This window comes from Peromyscus eremicus, chromosome 6 (genome assembly GCF_949786415.1).
Source record: "Peromyscus eremicus chromosome 6, PerEre_H2_v1, whole genome shotgun sequence".
Classification (NCBI taxonomy): domain Eukaryota; kingdom Metazoa; phylum Chordata; class Mammalia; order Rodentia; family Cricetidae; genus Peromyscus; species Peromyscus eremicus.
The window spans coordinates 81396073-81417866 of NC_081421.1; the positions used below are offsets into that span (position 1 = coordinate 81396073).

General features: G+C 46.2%; 1 protein-coding gene across 4 annotated transcripts in view; it reads left to right on the forward strand.

Annotated features, from left to right (window-relative positions):
* Sort1 (sortilin 1) overlaps nt 1-21794 on the forward strand; it is an 82131-nt gene that overhangs the window by 38165 nt on the left and 22172 nt on the right. For 2 of the 4 annotated variants that reach the window (XM_059266089.1, XM_059266091.1), the window contains exons 4-11: nt 2214-2316; nt 3594-3758; nt 5581-5654; nt 8545-8594; nt 12018-12148; nt 15645-15789; nt 16669-16824; nt 19817-19923. In XM_059266089.1, coding sequence (XP_059122072.1) covers nt 2214-2316; nt 3594-3758; nt 5581-5654; nt 8545-8594; nt 12018-12148; nt 15645-15789; nt 16669-16824; nt 19817-19923 — 931 coding nt within the window. The remainder of the gene's footprint in view (nt 1-2213; nt 2317-3593; nt 3759-5580; nt 5655-8544; nt 8595-12017; nt 12149-15644; nt 15790-16668; nt 16825-19816; nt 19924-21794) is intronic. The other 2 variants (XM_059266090.1, XM_059266092.1) reach the window with 1 other exon arrangement.

Consider the following 21794-nt stretch of genomic DNA (forward strand, 5'->3'; position numbering starts at 1 on the left):
AAAGCCAGAGATGGGACAGTAAAGGAAACTGCTGGATGGTACCCAGTCTCTGTTTTATTTATCTAGGAAGTGGAGGCGGGTGGGGCTCTGGGGGGTGGGGTGTAGAGGAGTCACCCTAGTAACTCCAAGACGAGGTTTGCTTTATCATCCTTGGAGACTGCTCAGGCAGGCACAGGCATGTCCCTTGTGCCTCGAGCTGCTTCTACTGCCAAGTAGAGACTAACAAGAGAAATGATGATTCCCAAGCTGTAAGAAAAAAAAAAAAAAAAGACTCCTCGCAAATAGTTTGGGGCTAAGAATGGAAAGAACTGGACTGTGGTTTCAACTTTGTCTTTAATTAGCTGCTTGACTTTGGATAAGTTGCCTCCCCTTGCACATCCCTCTGTGAAACACAGGAGTCGCACACAATGGTCTCCTCAGCCCTTTGCATCTCTCATGTTCCTTAGTTTTTGATTATTTATTGAGGTTTCTCCTCACATCTGTAGTGTCTTATTAAATAATAAATGTGAACATTGCTGCAGATTTCTTCTGGCTCTGGGAAACTGGCTTGCAATGTCTTCACCAAACATAACCAAAAGTTATATATATATATTTCTTTGATAATTTCATATGTGTATATATAATGATCATATAAACCCCCCATTTATTCCCTCCAACCCCCCTGTACCCCTCCCAGTGCCACCCCTACTAACTTAATCTTGTTCTTTTTTTCTTTTTCTTTCTGTTTTGTTTTTGGTTAAGTCAGTAAGGCCAATGGTTGCTGCCCATGTGTGCATGGGTGTGAGGCCATCCGCTGGAATGTTGAGAAATTTACCACTGGTCACACCAGCCAAGAAACTTCCCCAGCAGCTACCAACTGCCAGGAGCTCCTGCAGAAAGGGTGGGCCCCATCTGTACGGGAATTCTGGCTAGCTTGCTCCTGTGCAGGTAGCTATAGCTGATGCAACTTCTAGGTGTCATTTCCCTGTCACGTCCAACATTTCACAGAAGTCCTCTCCATCTTACAGCTTTCACATTCCTTTTTGATTTTCTGTGATGTCCCCCAGCCTTGGCAGAGGGTGGGGAGCTGATAAAGATACCCCATTTAGGGCTGAGCACTCAGTCTCTTCTCAGCCTTTCGGCTACTTAGGTGTGTCTGTATCAGCTGCTGCCCACTGCATAAACAATCTTCTCTGACCGAGGTTGAAAGTCCAGGTCCTGCATCAGATCCAATCCCTTTAAATTAATCAATATTAAGTTTGAGGAGTAGTGCCATTTTTAGAGAGTTGTGCATAGTGTTAGGCCTATCATCAGGCAGCTACCGGTTCTGTTACTTCTCAGAAATCTACACATGGATTCCAATGCTTCCCAGAGGCTTTATTGGAATGGAATTTGGGGGAAAACTTTGAGAAACCAAGAGTCGAAGTTGGTCATTTGCTTTCTCTAGTTGTAGTTTTTATGCTCCATGAGTTAGTAACTTATGCCTGAGTTAGGGATGCTAACCTCTCACAGGAAAACATCAAGACCACCTGCTGTACTTAATTAAGATGGCTGGATGTGATCTTGGCAGGTGGAGTCCAGGGGCTGGACCAATTCAAATTAGTTTGAATAACAAGGAAATTGTTGATTCACATAACTAAAGACATGCTTCTGGGTCAGTTCGGTCTGTGTTGTATGCTCTGCTTTTCTGGGATTCTAGAGTTACCTCAGTTGCCCTTTCATTGTGAAAAAAATAGTAATTTTTTTTTTTTTTTGTCTGTATTCACATACCACATTGTGGGGGTTTCTCAACAATGATGCTTTGAGATTTGGGGCCAGATAATTTCCTGTTGTGACATGCCCTGCGCACTGCAAGGTGTTCAGCAACCTCATTGCCTAAATAGTATCTGTATTTTGGTAATCAAAACTGTCCTTGGCTATCCCGCAATTAGGAGTGGGGAACAAACCCACCCCAGCTGGGAACCACTGGTCTAAAAGAAGGCTAACCAGTTTTAGCAAGTGGCTTATCTGTAATGTGTTTCCTAGAAAATCTCAAGGGAAGGCCTTCTTCTCTTTTTGGCTCGACCTTAGGTCACACCCCCTCTGGAATCTGTCACTGGCAAGGGAAGTAACATGTCCTTTAAACTAATCCCACCCTGTCTGAGAAAGTCATGCAGGGGGGTAAAGGCCAAGAAGTCTGGCGGGCCTGCTCCGCTACACTCTAAACATCCTTCTTTTTTCCTTCTCCCTCTCAGTGAGGATTATGGAAAGAACTTTAAGGATATTACCAATCTCATCAATAACACCTTCATTCGGACTGAATTTGGCATGGCTATTGGTCCTGAGAACTCCGGAAAGGTGAGACTCATTCCTGCATGTGAAGTGGGTGCTCTGCACCCCCTGAAAGCCGTTAGTGCTGGAATGACCCAGGGGTTCACAGTATTGCATGTGTGAGGCTTAGTTAATGGTCAACATGATACAATCTAGAATCACTCAGGAAGAGCCTCAGTGGAAGGCTGTCCAGATCAAACTGGCCTGTAGCCATGTCTCTGGGGGATCATCTTGATTGCATTAATTGCTGTGGGAAGAAGACCTAGCCCAGTGTGAGCAGCACAATTCCCTAGGCAGAGGATCACAGACTGTGTAAGTGTGGAAATGGTGCTAAGTACAAGTAGGCATGCATGTGTGTATTCACTCTCTGCTCTTGATTGTGGATGTGACCAGCTGCTTCAAATTCTTGTCTTGGCTTCCACACAGTGATAGACTGTAACCTGGAATTGAAAGCCAAATAAACCCTTTCTCTCCTCACCTGTTTTTTGTCAGGGTTTTTTATCACAGCAACATAAATGAACTTAGGACAGCATTTTAGTTTGGTATTGCTGTATTTTAAAATTAAACATAGTTTGATACTGATTGTCTTAGGGTTTCTGTTGCTGTGAAGAGACACCATGACTGTGACAACTCTTACAAAGGAAAAACATTTAATTGGGGTGGCTTACAGTTTCAGAGGTTCAGTCCATCATCATCATGGTACCACATGGTGGTGTGCAGGCAGGCATGGTGCTGGAGAAGGAGCTGAGAGTCCTACATCCTGACCTGCAGGCAGCAGGAAGTGGTCTGAGTGTCACACTGAGCGAAGTTTGAACAAAGGAGACCCCAAAGCCCATGCTACAGTGACACACTTCCTCCAACAAGGCCACACCTAATCCAACAAAGCCACACCTCCTAATAATGCCACTCCCTATGAGAATATGGAAGGCGATTACATTCAAACTACCACACTGATCATAAAAGAATAGGATTTAGCACAGACTTTTTTTTTTCTGGTTCACATCCAAGATGCACCCAAACCCTTCCTACTTAGGCGGTGGTTGTTCAACACTGCAGCATGTACTCCCTTTGAACATTGTAGTCTTTGGGGAAACTACATCTCAAAACTAACCAGAGTAAAAAAAAAAAAAAAATCATAGGTATGATGCATTGGCAGGATATCTTTCTTATAAAACTAAAACTTGGAGACACACACACACACACACACACACACACACACACACACACACACACACGCGCTGCAGGACCCTCCCCTGCTCTCACTGTGTTCCTCCCTAACTCTGACCTCTCCTCTCCCTGGCCAGGTGATATTAACAGCAGAGGTATCTGGGGGAAGCCGAGGAGGACGAGTGTTCAGGTCATCAGACTTTGCCAAGAACTTTGTGCAGACAGACCTCCCCTTTCATCCTCTGACTCAGATGATGTACAGCCCTCAGAACTCGGATTACCTGCTAGCTCTCAGCACAGAGGTGAGTCCCCGTTGAACTTGCCTTTTCTTGTTTCCAGCATCATATTATACCGGCTTTAAAGGATCCTCTAGCGCGTTACATTAGACTTTTCCCTAAAGTCTCCTTATGATGAAATGTGTGTTTTTTACACTCTGTTCCCATCTGGGTATGACTTCTGTATATACCCTCTCTTCTAGGTATGTATGATGTATAGTTGTCATTATATGTTTTTTAAATGAATGAATGTCTGCTGCTGGAATAACGAAGTAGAGAACAGTTTGCAATCATCATTCTCGAGCTGCAAAGGACAAGTATAAATTGTCACCCTCCTAAGACTGTCACTGTTACCAGAGGAGAGGAAGTTGAGGAGAGTAGCACTGAAGACTGATTCTGCCCAAGGAGACCCAGTCAGTGTCTACTGAACCAGGATATTTCTTTCCCGCTCCCACCGAGGCCGCTCGATGAGCTCCTGTTGTCAAGATAATTGACATTGACAGACATCGTGTTCTTAATTGCTACATTTCAAAGCAGGGGCCAGTCCTCTGTTTGCATGGCTCTATGACCCTGCTCCCTTTGATTCTACCTTTCTAGATGGTCCTTCTTGGTGGTCTCTTTCTTAAACTCCTTTCAGCTTACCTTTAACTGCCTTCTGTTCATTTTACATTGAGCAACCGCTTCTATTCTGTTTTCCACTTATACTGTAAAGATTCTCAAATCCTTACCTCTGGCCCTGGCTTTCCCATAGGCCATCAGGTTCCTGTCTTCCTGACCCCAGAGGTGTTGTCAGGTGTGTCCCACAGGCAGCTCAAACTCTGTCCCAACTGATCTTTTCTGCTCCTCTCTCAGGCGTGATCCTACAATATTTATAGTAATTAATGATACAGTGTACCCCACACCCACACCTTACGTCATTGACTTACACACATCCACACAGGCGCACACACATATATACACTGAACTATTAGAAAAGTTAGTTCTCTTCTGGCTTCATTTCTAGCTGACCCCATTCCTCAAGGCCACGGTTGAAGACGTCATTAACTCTTACAGAACTGACTGGCAATTACTCACTTCGCATCCTACTTCTAGCTGGGACACTCCAAAGCCACTTTTCCATTCTCATCTATGGTTGTGAAGCGGTCACTCCGCTCCTAGTGTGCCTTCCTGCTAAAGGCTCACATACAGTAAAGCCAGGTTCCTCACCTCACCTCTCATTGTCAGCTCCGCATCCCTCGCCTTGGGATGATGCTCCACTGATGTCCTTTGACCTTCCTGCCCCTCCATGTCTGTCCCCTTCCTGCCTTTGCCAGGCTTCACTTGTCTTTCACTAGCACTCTGTGCTTCCTTTGGATCACACCACCCATCAATTCAGTCAGTGCAGTGTTCTTCGTCAGTCAACTGTGGCTGTGCACTGCACCTCCCCTCCCCCTCTCCCTCCCCCTCCTCCACTGGACCTCATCCATAACACCACACGGTAGTGCGCCTTCTTCTCGTTTGTGTCCCTTGTTAAACTGTGAGAGCCTTGAGAGACGGAATGCAATGTCTGATATGGTGCCTGGCATACGGGGTACTTTATATGAATTTGTTGTTCTCAATTCCAAGACTCAAATGAGTCTGGGTAATATGTGTACGTGTGTGCGTGTGTGTGTGTGTGTGTGTGTGTGTGTGTGTGTGTGTGTGTGTGTGTGTACACGTGTGCATGCATGAGTGTGTGTTGTGTTTTGCTCAGCCTGCTCCGGTGTGTGTTTCTAATGTACTGACTGATTGGATGTGAATTATTAAAAGTCATATAAACAGCTGCAAAGAATAAAGCTGGAATTTTGATAAGTCATTTTTAATCTTTCAGAATGGCCTGTGGGTGTCCAAGAATTTTGGGGAAAAGTGGGAAGAAATCCACAAAGCAGTATGTTTGGCCAAATGGTGAGTAACACAAGACTCCGTCTGTGCGGGGCCCTAAAACTCAGTGCTGCCAAAGTCACATGGGTAAATAGCAGGCACTTGCTGTGTGCCAAGTGCTCTGCGGGGTCCCATAAGGGAAGAGAGAGGGGACACAGGTCTGGGACACAGACCTGGCCCTGGAGGAGCTGCTTGCTGTCTGTCTTGGAAGAGAGGATTTTGCCTCAATGAATGTTATTAGGCATGTGACCGCTGCCTACAAAGAGTTTTTTCTCCGTAGCTGGTGACATCCACTGGGACACAAAAGGGAGCTTTAATGTGGGGTCTGTGGTACGTCTCTAGAGCCAGGCTTACACTTCCTTGTCTAGCACTCCATTTCAGTTGCGTAAAACACAGTGTGAACTCAGGAAGAGCCGAAAGGGCTTCCAGACTGCGCAAGTGCCACCATGTGCAGCAAGAAAACACGCTCTTCCGCTGGCAGTGTGCCCTGCCCCTCGGCGCCTGCCCAAAGACGGAGAACCAGAGGCACCTCTGACTTAGGAGCAAAGTCGCTTTTGTGCCAGCCTGGCTCTGTTGCTGGTCAGTGGCTTTACCCTCTCTGGGCTTCAGTTCCCTCTTGGTAAAAGGAGGCTTCTTTGCAGAACATGGAGGGTGGAAGCAAGAATTGAAACAGCAGCTCAGACCTCCCATGTTCTGCTTCTCAGGTCCGTGTTCTGAGTCCCTTCTTTTCCACGGACTGATTTCAACAAATCTGGTGATCTGGTTTCCCAGTTCACAGCAGATAGCTGCCGGAGATGAACTATGGGGCTGCCAGCAGCAAGCCCACAACAGCGTTAGAATTACAGCCTGAAAGCTGGAAGCAGGCAGGAGAGCCATGAAAAAACAGACAAAACTCAGGACCAAATTACTGTGCCAGATCCAGGAAGGATGCTTACTTCAGCAACATCTGGGAGAACACTGTATTATGGCTTGATATGATTAATGTTCCTGGTGATAACCCCAAATCCCAAGAGTTTAATGCGTTCTACTCAGGGAACCAGAAGAATAAATCATACATATTTGAAACATATCTACTAAAATCAGTTAAAATACTAGCTATGCTACTTGAGTGAGGTGGGCCTTTTCCAGAAGCAGTCGCTCAATGAGGATTTTAGAGTGCTACTGTGCACTCACTTGCCACATCTGGTTTCGTGTTACGTGTTTTAATCAGTGGTGTTGGCACTGGATAGGACTTGACAGCAAGAAAGCCATTTTTATGGTAACTAAGGTAACAAATCACTTCAAACAGTTTAAGATATAGTAATCTTAGTCACTGAAATTCATCTTTACAATAAAAAGCTATTATTTTTAAATGATATTTTATTGCTTATGTAAGGTTTCTTTGTTTTGAGACAAGGTCTCTCTATGGAGCCCTGGCTGTCCTGGAACTTGCTGTATAAACCAGGATGGTCTCAAACTCACAGAGATCTGCTTGCCTCTGCCTTCTGAGTGCTGGGATCAAAGATATGCGCCACTACGCCCAGCTTTACACAAGGTTTTTTACCTTTACCTTTTTTTTTTCTCATGAGACTTTTGTCTATGTGTGTGTATGTGCACCACGTGCATGAGGTGCCTATGGGGGTCAGAAAAGGCATCAGACTCTCTGGCATAGAAGTTACAGATAGTTGTGAGCCATCATGTGGGTGCTGGGAATTGAACCCAGGTCCTCTGCAAGAGCAACAAATGCTCTTAACTGCTGAGCCATCCCTCCAACCCTGGTATCTTACTTTTGTACGACATTTAATTGCTTAGCTCTAAACTCAAGGTAGCTATGCTACTGATGCTGATAACTCACCTTTAGATCTTTGATCTCTAGGAATTTACAGCCTGACGTTCTAAAAAAGCATGCTCAAACCCAGGACCTTTTGCTGATGGTAATCTATCAGTGCTGTCAGAGGCAGGATCTCATTCCCTGCAAACTGCCTTTCCAAGTTTTATTTTAAATAATTCAACCTCTGACCTAGTTGTCTATTTGAGATGAAAGAGCTAAATTATTTAGCTCATAAAAATTACTGAGCTAAATTCAGATGGGAAACCACAAAGCCTAAAACCTAGCAGCTGACGTGAAGAAGCCAGTCAGTATGGCAGAGGCAAGGGGCACACACCATGTGGTTACAACAGCCGACTAGGCAACAAAGTGACAGCCCACAGTGTGCAGTCTCTAGAAGAGGGCTCCCCGCAGGCTGGCGTCTTACCCACTGGGCTACACAGTCCTTGAACAGGGATTCATATCTTCGTTACTAACGACATACTGGGATGAGTCATTACTGAGGGAGTTGTTCTGTGCCCTTTGAGATTTTTAGAAGTGTCCTGACCTGTACCCAGTAGATGCCAGGAGTAACTTCTGCCTCCTCCTCTCCCCTCCTCAACTGTGGCAACCAAACATGTCTTCTGATACTTCCAAGTGTCTGAAGGAGGCAGAACTTGCCATTGCTGAGAATCACTGCTCTAGAATTTTGCAGCTAAAAGGAAAAATTTTGCAGTTAGAGAGACAGTGAGGGCCTCACAGGAGGCCTAGTTTGTAAGCTAGTGCAGAAAGATTGTGAGGTTATGGTTTAGTGATGCAAGAGAGAAGCATGTAGCGATGGTGGGGGGCGGTATGAGCCCAGAGGCTGATTTGGAGTGAAGTACATCAGTGTGACTGGAAGAGTTATCACGGTGAAGTAGATGATTGGAGGAGACAGGGAGTCCAGGCTGTGGAGAGCTCCAGCAGTGGACCATCCCAGCACAGCTCAAACTCTTCCTCTTGAATTCTCTCTGTAAACCTGACTAAACACAGTGAGCAGCATGGCGGCCGTTGCCGGGGGTTGCCGGGTTGACTAGGCTAACATGGTCTCTTAATCCATTCCTTATCCCTGTCTTTGCCTCCTTGCAGGGGATCAGACAACATCATCTTCTTTACCACCTATGTGAATGGCTCCTGCAGTAAGTACATTGTAGTCCCAGAAAAGAGTGTCCTGGCTGCCCATTCGTGGTAGAACATTCTGGGTTGTGTGTGGTAGAAATAAAAGGTTTTCCCACGCTCCTGCAAATTCAGTAGCTACTGAAAATTCAAAACCGTTAATTACTTTTAAAATCTTGAAACTACAACTAAATTCCTTCATCATGCCCAGGTCAATAAAAATGTCACTGTACCTGGAGATGATATAGCTCATCTTGGCAATCGTATGTGTTCCTTTTCTCATTATAGTAACCAAGTACCTGACAAACACGACTTAAGGGGAGAGAGGTTTCTTGGCTCCCAGTTTGGAGGGCACAGTCGGTCGTGGTGGGGGAGAGGCATGGAGGCTGCAAGCAGCTGCCCCTGGCAGTAGCATCTTGCTGTCTGGCTTGTACACATGTTGGTGTGTTAGGAAGGAGAGACCTCAGGTCAGAATGAGAAACAAAGATCATCCATACCATCTATAAGCAACCCATTTCTGCTAACTAGGCCACAGCCTAAAAGGTTTCACACCCTCTCAACACCTGGACCACCAACTGGGGTCCAGGAACTCAGACATCTGAGTCTATGGGGGACATTCCACATTTAAACTGGCACGCGCCACCCCTGGCCCCTGTTGGCTCACTGTTATCATATAATGCAAACTACATTCAGTCCAACATCACAAGTTAATGTTGTCAAAGATCCTATGTCTCTTCTGGGACCCAGGACAGTCTCTTAGCTGTGGGCCCTTATAAAAATCAAAACTCGAGTTTCATGTTCCCAGTATACAAGGGCACGTGCTTCTGAGAGAGCATAGGACAGCAATGGAAAATGGGAGCTAAGGACCAAACCCATGAGATAAACTGACTCTGAAGCTCCATGCCCACATCTGGGAATCATGGTGGCACCATTGGAACTTCAGTGACCTTGAGTGGCCCTTCCTCTATAGCTCTTGTTACCTGAGGCACATGTGGCCTCTTTCTTGAGACAGCTCCGCCTAGGCCTCCAGCCTTCTTCAGTATATGTCTGTATTTCCAGCATCTTGGGATCTACATTTGTAGCTTATCCTTTACCTGCACAGCTTCATGCACTGGCCCCCAAGGGTCTCCCTACAGAGACTAACCCAGTTTACATCGCCTGGCCTCATGGGCTCTTTCATGAGACAAATCTTGATGAGCCATCACTCTTACATTCTGCTTACCTGAAAAAGCACCACATGGACAATGCCAAAAATCTGCAGCTATCTAGAGATATATCCACCCATCCTACCTTGGACCACAGCTGCAGTGGCCTCTGAGTGCCTGCAGCTGGACCAGGTGGCCCAGTTTTTTTTCTTGTGTGTCCTGGAGGCTCATGTTCTCAGGCTTGGCTTTGTGGGGTTTGCACTGGAGCCTTTGTCGGGTGGCGTCTTGCCCTCACGGCACCTTTCCTGTTGTCCTGGTACAGTGTTCGGCTGCACTGTGATGGCACCACTGGTCTCTTTCCCTGTTACAGCCACTTTGTCTCCCGTGCCTTGCCTGCAGCTTTAAACTTGCTCCTGTCCCTGTCTTCAGCAAACTGAATATTTTCACATCCTCCTCCACTCTCCCTTTGAGTTTCCCCTGTAAACCTGACCACGCACACAGGGAGCAGTAACCCTAACGCAGTCCGAATGTTAGCAGCCTGTAGATTTCGGCCAAATAAATTAGTCCCCTAGTTTTCAGGTGAGCCTCACTCAAAATTTCAAATCATAGGCTGACTACAGCCAGATTCTTTACCAGAGTGTGCCGTGAGTGTTCTCTAAACCGGTTCCCAATAGAGATCTGGTTCTCATCTTAAGCTGGCCTTCACATCGACGTTTCTCTCAGAATTCTGGTCTTCATGAGCTCCCACTAGAAGGGCCCGTTGGGCTGTGCTTATAGCATTCTGGTGCTCATCCCACAGCTCCAAACTCTTCCACATTCCCCGAACCAGCCAGTTCTGAAAGTCACATGGTTAGGCTATCACTACAATGCACTCTTTGATTCCAAATCTCTGTACTAAGTACTTTTCTCATCACTGATTGTCTTAGTCCGTGTTCTATTGCTATGAAGAGACACCATGACCATGACAACTCTTATAAAAGAAAGCATTTAACTGGGGCTGGGTTATAGTTTCAGAGGTCAGTCCATTATCATCTTGACACAGAACATAGGGGCACACAGGCAGATGTGGTGCTGGAGAGGTAGTTGAGAGAGTTCTACACCTGGATCAGCAGGCAGCAGGAAGAGAGAGTGACACTGAGTCTGGCTTGGGCTTCTGAAACCTCAGAGCCCACCCCTAAGTGACACACTCCCTCCAACAAGGCCACACCTCCTAATCCTTCTCAAGTAGTGCCACTCCCTGATGACTAAACATTCAAATATATGAGTGTATGGGGGTCATTCTTACTCAAACCACCACACTGACAAAACACCGACAGGAGCACCTTAAGGGAAGAGGGTTTCCTTTGGCTCCCAGGGCACAGTCTGTCATGGTGGGGCAGACATGGGGTCTGAAGCAGCTCTGTCCCTGGCAGTGGGAGTGAGTATGCAGCATGGCTTGGATAAGAGAGGCTTATTCTCCTTTACAGTTTCTGGGGCGCAGTCCACAATGGCCAGGAGAGCATGGCAGCTGGAGCATCCCTGCATGGCAGTGAGAGCTCACAGCCATTGCTCGTTCACATCTTAGTAGATCAGGGAGCAGAGAGCTTGTACCAGAATCAGAAGTAAATGCCACCTTCAAGCTCTGCCCTCAGTGACCCACAGTCCCAAACGGTTCACAACTCCCCAAATGGTACCAAGCATTTAAACACACGAGCCTGTGGGGGATCTTTCCTATCCAAACCATTACAGCGGTGTAGATATGGCAAACACTAGGATGTAAACAGTAGGAAACTCACGGGCATAGTGATTTCTGTAGAAGATGGATCACTTTCATGTTGGCTGATCTATTGGCCAATCCATGCGGCAATATCCAAGCAGGAAAAAAAATACTTCTTTTATTCATGCAACAAATACCTGAGTCCTTGCTGTAGGCTACACGCTAGTGCAATGAGGAAAAAAGACCCAGGATCTGCTCATGGAACACTAATGTAGGGGTGTTAGATGATAAACAAGAAAGGAAAATCTCCAACAAGGTAATTTAAAACAGAATAAGATCATTTTAAAGTGTGCCACGAAGACAGTGCAGATTGTCACTGCTACTGTTATACAACACTGTGTTTGAGTCATGAACACCCATAAATAAAACCCAAATGCAAAGTCTCTGTATATGAGGCCATGTCACATCTATGCTGTCGCTTGATCAGCACTCACTGGACTAAAAGTGCTTTTTCTGTATTAAAATAAGAGCAGTTCTGGAGCAGCTGTATGAATGGGACTCTCACCTGTAAGTGAAATTTTAATCGATATTTTGTCTTGTTTAAGAAGCTGACCTTGGCGCACTGGAATTATGGAGAACGTCTGACTTGGGGAAGACCTTCAAAACCATTGGTGTGAAAATCTACTCGTTTGGCCTCGGGGGCCGTTTCCTGTTTGCCTCTGTGATGGCTGATAAGGTGAGTATTCGCCTCTTTGGGGTCCGATGTTCCTGCTAATACACACCGTGTGCATCTCTTTTACTGTGTAGTCCCGGCAGCATTTCTTGTCCTCTTGCATTTAAAATTTTTTTACATTTATTTGTTTATTCTGTCCGTGTGTTGTGATGTGTGTGTTGGGCACACACACGCCATGGCAAATGTGTGGAGATCAGAGGACAGTTTGCAGGAGTCTATCCTTTCCATGCACCATGGAGATCCGAGGAATCAAATCCATGTATCCAAGCTTGGTGGCAAGCTCATTCACCCACCCAGCCATCTTGCCAACCCTGTGATTCTATTTTTCTTTCTTTCTTTCTTTCTTTCTTTCTTTCTTTCTTTATTTATTTATTTATTTATTTATTTATTATTTTTTATTTACTTATTTTAGTTTCTCAAGACAAGGTTTCTCTATGTACCCACTGAGGCTGTCCTGGAACTCACTCTGTAGACCAGGCTGGCCTCGAACTCACAGAGATCTGCCTGCCTCTGCCTCCCGAGAGCTGGGATTACAAGCATGTGCCACCACCACCCTGCTTGTTTTTTGTCTTTTGAAACAAGGTTTCTCTGTGTAACAGTCCTGGCTGTCTTGGAGCTCACTTTGTAGAGCAGACTGGCCTCAAACTCACTGAGATCTGCCTGCCTCTTTCTCCCAAGTGCTGGGATTAAAGGCGTGGGCCACCACTGCCTAGCTATCCCTGTGATTTTTATTTTGTTTTAATTTTTTTTAAAAAGATTTATTTATTATGTATACAGTGTTCTGCCTGTGTGCCAGAAGAGGGTGTCAGATCTCATTACAGATGGTTGTAAGCCACCATGTGGGTGCTGGGAATTGAACTCAGGACCTCTGCAAGAACAGCCAGTGCTCTTAACCTCTGAGCCATCTCTCCAGCCTGCCCTGTGATTTTAAATATTATAGTAAAAGCTTGGGAGAGATTTTGTCTACAGAGGCTGACTGACTCTCAGGGGCTATTGTGGATGTGCCTAGTCACTGTGACTAGTCTTGTTTTTTGGACTTGAAGGCCCATTGTTTGGCTTTACTCAGACATGAATATCTGGAGTGGGAAGAAAGCGGTTCCTATGCACATTATTCTATAATCACAATAAAAAGATATAATGCTAGTTGAGTGTCTGTTACATACTGGGTACTAATCTAAATCCCACAAGATAGCAGTGAATAAATAGATACATTTCCTGCTCTCTGAGTTTGTATTCACGTGGGGAAGCCCATGCTAAGTAAGTGTCTCAATCAGGGTTCCGTTGCTGTGAAGAGACACCATGACCACGGTAACTCCTATAAAGGAAAACATTTAATTGGGGTGGATTACAGTTCAGAAGTTTAGTCCATTATCATCATGATGGGAAGCTTGGCAGCACACAGGCAGACTTGGTGCTGGAGGAGCTGAGAGTTCTACATATGGATCTGCAGGCAGCAGGAAGAGACACACTGGGCCTGGCTTGAGCATTTGAAACCCCAAAGCCCATCCCAGTGACACACTTCCTCCAACAAGGCCACACCCACTCCAACAAGGCCACACCCACTCCAACAAGGCCACACCCACTCAAAAAAGGCCACACCCACTCCAACAAGGCCACACCTACTCAAACAAGGCCACACCCACTCAAACAAGGCCAGGCCCACTCCAACAAGGCCATACTTCCTAATCATGTCAAGTGGCTCCATTCCCTCATGACCAAGCATTCAAACACACGCGTCTATGGGGCCATTCCTGTTCCAAACACCACAGCAAGTAGGTCTGTCTATGAAAAATCAAAGCAGCATGGAGGTGGGGAGCAACAGGAACTGGCAGCGCTATTACAGACCCTGTGCTTGGGTGGGATCTAGGTGACCTGAGGAGGGCGTGCCTGTGTGAACATCTGGGAGGAAAGCAAGTGTGGAATCGGCTGGACGGAGACAGACCCTCTTCCTCCTGAAGACAGGGGGAGTGGCAGTGTGGCCAGAGCATGGGGAAGCCTGGGACGGGAAGGTGGTAGGAGGGGAGATGGAGTGGGAAGCTGTAGCCCACGGGGCTCTCATTCTTCGGGTGGATTGTAGTATAATTCACTGTAGCAGAATAGGCATGCCTGGGAGAAGGCGAGGGTGGGAGCAGCAAGAAGAGCCGCCGAGAGGCTGTTAACGGTGGGTGAGGGGAGACGCGGTGATTGCATGTGTGAGTTTCAGTACATTGCCAATTGGACAAGCCGGTGCCTTCAATGTGCCTTGTCAGACAAAAGAAAAACAAAGTGAGACCATAAGAAACATTCAAGTCTTTGGCCTGAGCAACCGAGTAAATGACAGTGCTGTTTCCTGCAGTAGCAAAGGCTGTGGGGGAGCAGGTTAGTGGGAGAAAAACCAAGAATTCGGTGTGTTGGAGATGAAATGCCTGTTACATATCTGAGAGGAAATGTCAAGTCAGTGTTTGTGTATACGAATCTCCCGAAATTCCATGATATTTAAGGCCATGTGACTGGGTGCTTCTTCTGGGTGAGTAGGTAGAGAGGAGATGGGAGGATTGAGCAAGGCCCAAGCACCTCCTCACTGAAGGTCGCAAAGAAAAGAGTTGAGCTGAGAGGCCTGGGTGGGAGGAAGGGGTGAGGCCGGGGAAATCGGGACACCACACTGTTGTAAAAGTGAAGTGAAGAAAGTGTCTGCAGAGGCGGCAGCGGTCACTTGGCAAACTCAGTGAGACGTTGACTTACATGAACTCTGAGAATGACCCCCTGGGCTGGAAGTGTGGGTGCTAGCGACCTTGAGAGAATTGGTTTCTTTGGGATAGTGAGGTTAAAGAGGGAACTGGGCACAGGAAGTAGATATGGCCTCTACCACTCAACTACAACTGCAGAGCTCTAGCAGCTGTTTTAAATCAATCAGCAGAGACTAGGACTTAACTGCTTCCTAGCACACCCCATTACCAGCCAAATACTGGCCGACCGATATCCTCACAGGGATCTTGGACTCCTTGGCCTCTCCCTAGCCCGTGTATGTTCCCTTCATGGCTATGGAGAGAATTCCTTAGAAGCACGTCTCAAATTGATTCTCCTGTGGTCTCCCAACATGGATTTCACCTTCGTCTTCCTGACCGTCAATTATCTAGTTCTTTGGATTAATTGTCTAAAGCCAGGGTTATCTCAAAGAGCCCAAACATTTAAGTGGCAGGCATTTTGAGAATTTCAAGCGAGCATGTGCAAATGTTATAAAGCCAACCTAGTCACACCATTAGCTCTGTTGAAGGGGATGGGATGCCAGCGACTGGAAGGACCATAGGAAGGAAGGAGCTAGAGAAAGCCAAGATAGAATGGGCCACTTCGTTGCCTGGAGGAAAGTGGAAGCTGCTTTGAGAACTGGCGCAGGACCTTTTGTTGTAGTTGGACCCACTGAGGAAATGATTAATACAACTATTTAAAAAAAGTTTCTATTCATGTCCTTGACATGACACCCTGATGATCACAAATACAGATATTGGTGTATTTATTCTAGGATACAACCAGAAGGATCCACGTGTCAACAGACCAAGGGGACACGTGGAGCATGGCACAGCTTCCTTCTGTGGGACAGGAGCAATTTTATTCTATTCTGGCGGCCAATGATGACATGGTATTCATGCACGTAGATGAACCTGGAGGTAAGACCCATTTAATGGTCCATCCTTGAATGCGTAGATTTAAGCTTTGGCCTCTGCTCTGAGCTTCCTTTTTACATGTCGACCTTTCCTCTTACCCCAAGAAGTTTATTACTACCCTTTAAAAGGCCACTTGTTCTGGTGCCTACGGTGGTCTGTGGGGGTGGCTGAGTGCTTCCCAGAGCAGACTACTCAGTCTGCTGAACTCAAGCTGTGACCAGGTAAGTACAGGAAAGATTCAGAAGCTAGTGTGGTTTGTTTGATGTTTTCTTGAGACAGGGACTCACTCTATAGTCCAGGATGGCTTCAAACTCACAATGCTCCTGCCCTAACCTCCTGGATGCTGGGGTTACAAGTATGTACCACTTTGCCCAGCTTAAGAGGCTCATAGTCATTGGATAAAGCAACTTTATGTCTTTTGAACATAATGACAGAAAGAGCTGAAATTTTGTCTCTTTTCAATTTCACTTTCTAGTGATAATTTTTTTATATAAAACTATCAGTTTGTGATATATTAGAATTTTTAAAAAATCCTTCACAAAAGAGTTTAAGAAACATTCTAAAGTACAAAGATCTAGAAATGTATGAAATATGGATCTAAATATGGATCTAAATACAATGCATGTGCCAGCAAAATATACCTGGAAAGAGCTTTTCTGATTATGTCACGAGGCAATGCAGTGTTTTCTGGGTTCCAGCCTCTAAGTTGAGTGCTAGGAATAAAGACGAGCGTGAAGACTGAGTGTGAAACTGTGATGAACACTCAGGGCTGAGTCTTACTGTGAAGATAGCAGATGTGCCGGACCAGGCGGTCACGACTAGACTGTTGTTTTGTTTTGGTTCCCTGCTTCAAGACTCAGTGTTTTCGTTTGCTCCTGTCAGACACTGGATTTGGCACCATCTTCACCTCTGATGATCGAGGCATCGTCTACTCCAAGTCTCTAGACCGACATCTCTACACCGCCACAGGCGGCGAGACGGACTTTACCAACGTGACCTCGCTCCGTGGAGTCTACATAACCAGCATGCTCTCGGAAGGTGAGGCTCAGCACAGACCTGACTCCTTCAGCTGAGCGGGTCAGCATTTGAGGGCTTGGGGGAAGCTGATGGTCCTTCCCCCAGGGATGAGCTTGCCTTGCCAACAAGCCGCCCCTTCTACATGGTGGCTTCGTTGTGTAAAGATATTGTGCGGGTAGCAGTAAGACAGAGCAGAGCGGCAAGAGTGGAAAGGAGGAGGGCTCCACATCGGGCAGTGTGTGTTATGTGTGAGTCTCCTGTGTTTGGAGTTTAGGCCTCAGGGAATGAACCTGAACTAGAATCCTGTCTATTTTTCATGTAGAGCGCATAGTACTAGGCCAGCCAAACTTCTTCCAGTGTCCTGCCGTAGGGCTCCCCTCTACCAAGGCTCTATGCAAGGAAACACATTACTTCCCAGGACAAAAACCCTTAAAGCGTTTTTTATGTGTCTATGTTTGGCAGGAGGTAAGGGCTATTTTCCTTCTGTAAATATCTTGCAATGGCCGATGTGGTCCTAAGTGACACTAACTCCTCTTTTCCTCCCGGACCTCACCTCCAGCTCTTCGCTCTTCCATTTGCTCTGGGGCACTCAACTGCCCCCATGGCTGCCAGTCCTCAACTGTACCAGCTGCACACACTGTCTTCACAGATCTGCCAGGCAATTCCTCAGATGTCTGCCAGGCAGAGATCTTCTTCAAGTCTTTGCTCCTATGTTACTTTCTGAGTGAGAATTGCCTGGATGAGGCTGCTTTAAATTAAAACCTTCTCCCTTCCTCGCACACGTTTCCAATCTACCTCAGATGTCCAACAGCACTTATTCTGTGTAACCCACTTATTCCTGTCTCTAATGTTTCTGTCATCCTGCTGGGATGTGCATTTCATAAGCTTTTGCTGCTGATGGTGGTGATGATGATGATGATGATGATGATGATGATGTGTGTGTGCACACACACACATGTGGAGGTCAGAGGACAACTTTCAGGAGTTGGTTTTCCCTCCACTATGGGTTCTAGGGATCGAACTCAGACCCTCAGGTGTGTGCGGCAGGTGCTTTTTCCTAAAGCATCACCTCACCGGTCCCCAACAAGGTTTTCTGTGTTGTTCACTGGTGTCTTTATTCCCAGAGGCCTACAGTAGTCTTTACACAGTGGCCATTCAATAAATGCTTGCTGAATAAGTAAATTTCCCTTCATCTGCCTTCCTGCGTGATGTTCCTTGAAACCTCAAAGTGTATTTATTATCTCTGTACGTAAGCCTGCAGCAGTTTGTCATTGAGAAAAGATCACAGGGAGGAGACACTAGGGTAAAAAGAGATGGACTGGGAGGTGGCTGAGCAGGTGGAAGTGCTTGCTGCCGAGCCTGATGACCTAGGTTTGAGCCCTAGGACCCATATGGTAGGAGAACAGATTCCCGAAGTTGTCATCCAACTACATGCACACTATGGCACATGGCACACACAAATAATTAAATAAATGCGATGTAAAGGTTTTTTTTTTAAAAAAAGAAAGGACATCGAAGGGATAGTGTACTGGCTAGTTTTATGTCCGCTTGACACAAGCTGAAGTCATCTGAGAGAAGGGAACCTCAATTAAGAAAATGCCTCCAGGAGGCTAGAAAGATGGTTCAGTGGCTAAGAGCACTTGTTATTCTTCCAGAGGACCTAGGTTCAATTCCCAGCACCTACATGGCAGCTCCCAACTGTCTGACACCCTCACACAGACATACATGCAGGCAAAACACCAATGCACATCAAATATATAGATAATTATAAAAAAAGAAAAAAAAGAAAATGCCTTCGTAAGATTGGGTTAGGTTATAGGTAAGCCTGTAGGACAGTTTCTTAATTAGTGATTAACGGGGGAGGGCCCAGCTCATTGTGGGTGATGCCACCCCTGGACAGGTAGGCCTGGGGTCTATAAGAAAGCAGGCTGAGCAAGCCATGATGAGCAAGCCAGTATGCAGCACCCCTCCATGGCCTCTGCATCAGTTCCTGCCTCCAGGTTCCTATCCTGTTTGAGTTCTTGTCCTGATTTCCTTCAGTGATGAACTATGATGTAGAAGTGTAAGACAAATAAGCCCTTTCCTCATTAACTTGCTTTTGGTCATGGCATTTCATCACAGCAATAGTAACCCTAACGAGGACAGGTAGGATATGGAATGGTGAAAAAAACTCTAATTAGAAATTATTAGTCCAGGGTTAAATGTAAATAATCTTGAAAATCCCTAAAATAAGTTTGGTGTCATGTCTTTGAGTAAAAATTAGGATCCCTGCCTTTGGTAGATTTTCTTCTAAGGCATCAAACAGTGAAGGAGAATGGACATTAGCCTATTCACACTGGTCAGGAGTTAAAATGTGTTGACTTTCGTTTACTAGAACAGAAGGCCTGAGACAATCAGTTTATAAAGAGCAAAGGTTTCTGCCTGTGGCTGGTTATCCCCACTGTTTTGTGTCTGTGGCACCACATCATGGTGGAAGTATACAGTAGATAAAACCCATCACCTCAGACATAGGAAGAGAAAGAGACTAACATCCTGATGTCCCTTCAAGGACACAGCCAGTGACCTAACTTCCTCTCATTGGCCCTCATCTCAGTCCGGCAGCCAAGCTGTGGATATCTGGGCAGTAGAGAAGAGGAAGGAATTTAAGATCCAAAGCATGAAAGAGTGCTTTTGGGTTTTTCAGTAGTGTCCATTCCAGATGGCATCTGGAATTAGCTGGGATGTCCTGTTGAAGTGGCATACTTTCTTCAGGCCTGTTATTCACCGGTGCTGAGCTGAACTACTGTGTAAGGAGCTAAGAGCTCCTAGGACTCCAGAGTCAAAGTAGAGTAGGAAGGGGAAAGAAAAGGGTGCGGGGTATAAGGGGAAATATGCTCGACGTAGGATATATAGTTCTATGAAAATGTAAGTAAATAAATGGTGTGTCTCAGAAGAGAGTTCCATTGTGGTGGGCTGACTGAGACGTCACTCTCTCTCCTGTGTGTTGGGCTTACGTCACTCTTTCCCTGTTCAGATAACTCTATTCAGAGCATGATCACTTTTGACCAGGGAGGACGGTGGGAGCATCTGCGGAAGCCGGAGAACAGCAAGTGTGATGCTACCGCGAAGAACAAGAACGAGGTTTGTTGGCGCCAACCACCATCTGTGTGTGCAGAAGAGCAGCCAGTCTGCCCTGCTCTGAGCAGGGCTACGCTTTGACATAATCTCATTCTCAGTCAGGGTCCAAGGTGAAGGTAGAAGGCTTGAGAATGGTGAATTCACTTAGAATTTGAGAAGTAGAAACTATATGGAGAGGCCAAGATACTACAGGTGGTCTTTTAAAAAAAAAAACAAAACAAGATGGAGTACCAGCCATTTATTTTATTAAATTTCTGAGTGAAGACAGAATGGACAGATGTGCTGGTTGTTAACTAGGGGGTCTGTCTCCCTGGTGATGAAGACCTTTAGAAGTCCTTTAGAAGCCAAAGAGCGGCCATTCATCACATGGTACAGGCGTGGGTCAGCACACCCTGGGAGAGCTTGCTTCAACAACAGCGAGCTGGTTGTTTCCTCAGACCTGCACCACACAGGCCACTCTGCTTCTCCAGCCTGGAGTTTTGGGTGGGGCTCTCCCATGGCATGAGATAAAGGGTACTCCACCACCCCACCTCACGCTCCCCCTTGGTAGCCATGCTTACCGTGTCTCCCTCCATCTTCTTCACCATTTCCTGTCCCTCCGCCTCGGGCTTGCCCTGCCCCTGCTCACCTCCTCATCACCCCAGGCAGGAGTGGTAACCTCTTCTTACTGGGACACTTTCTGGTCCTCTGCCTCTCCCTTCCCAACCTTCTCTTGGTTCTGCTTTGCCTGGGTAAAGTCTGAGCTCTGGTGAATGAAGGCTCTGTCCTGCCTGTCTCTCCACCCTCCCCTCCCACACCCACCCTTGCTCTCACACGCCCTTCCTCTCACACAGCCTTGCTGTTCCCCACACACCCTGCATGTTCCTCCTCTGTGGCCTCTCAGTGTCCTTGAAGGAGTCATATCTATCTCCCTAAACCCTGATTAGTTACAGTCTGTGGAAATCCTAGCCCTTAGTGTCCACCCAGTTAGGACCAATCATCATTCTTCATTCTACTAACAGTTGGCTTAGCCTTTTAGAAATACAAAAGCATAATGTTCACTACTGTAACCATTTGAGGTTTGGTTTTTTGTTTAACAGGATCTCATAGGTAGCTCTGGCTGGCCCTGTGTGGACCAGGCTGATCTTAAGCTCAGAGATACCCACACCTGTGAGTTCACCTCCAGAGTGCTGACATTACAAGCAGGTGTCAGCACACCCGGCTCACTCGAGCTTCTTGGAGGGCATCAGCTGTTAAACTGCTTTCACACATTCACCTGCTTTCTGATGTTTATTTTTTCCCCCTCGGCGTTATTGACTTATAATTGGTCAATTAAAATAGCACATATTTGTAATGAACAGTATGACATCTTGCTTGTGTGGATACATTGCAAAATGCATGACCACACTCAAGCTAATTAATGCGCACATCCATTAGCTCAGTTATCTTTTTATCGTGTGAGATAAGAGCATTTAGATCTACTCTCTTAGCAGCTTCCACAGTTTACAGACTGTCCTCTCCACGTTGCTCACTAGCTCTCCAGAACTTGCTTGTCCAATGGACCTGAAACTTCGGAACCTTTTGGCCAACGTTACCCCTCCCCCTCTTACCTCCTGATCCCTGGAAGCCACCTCTCTGCTCCCTGCTTTTATGGGTTTAGTGTTTTATGAGATCCCACATTCAAGTGACATTCAGTGGTATTTGTCTTTCGTGCCTGGCTTATTTTATTTAGCACACAGTCTCCCCGGTTCATCCACGTGGTTGCAAACAGCAGCTTCTCCTTTGTTGAGAGTGAATAACATCCCGTTGGGCACATACTGTATTTTCTCTTTATCCATTCATCCGTCAAAAGATGCATAGACTGGGGACTGGACAGATGGTTCAGCAATTTAGAC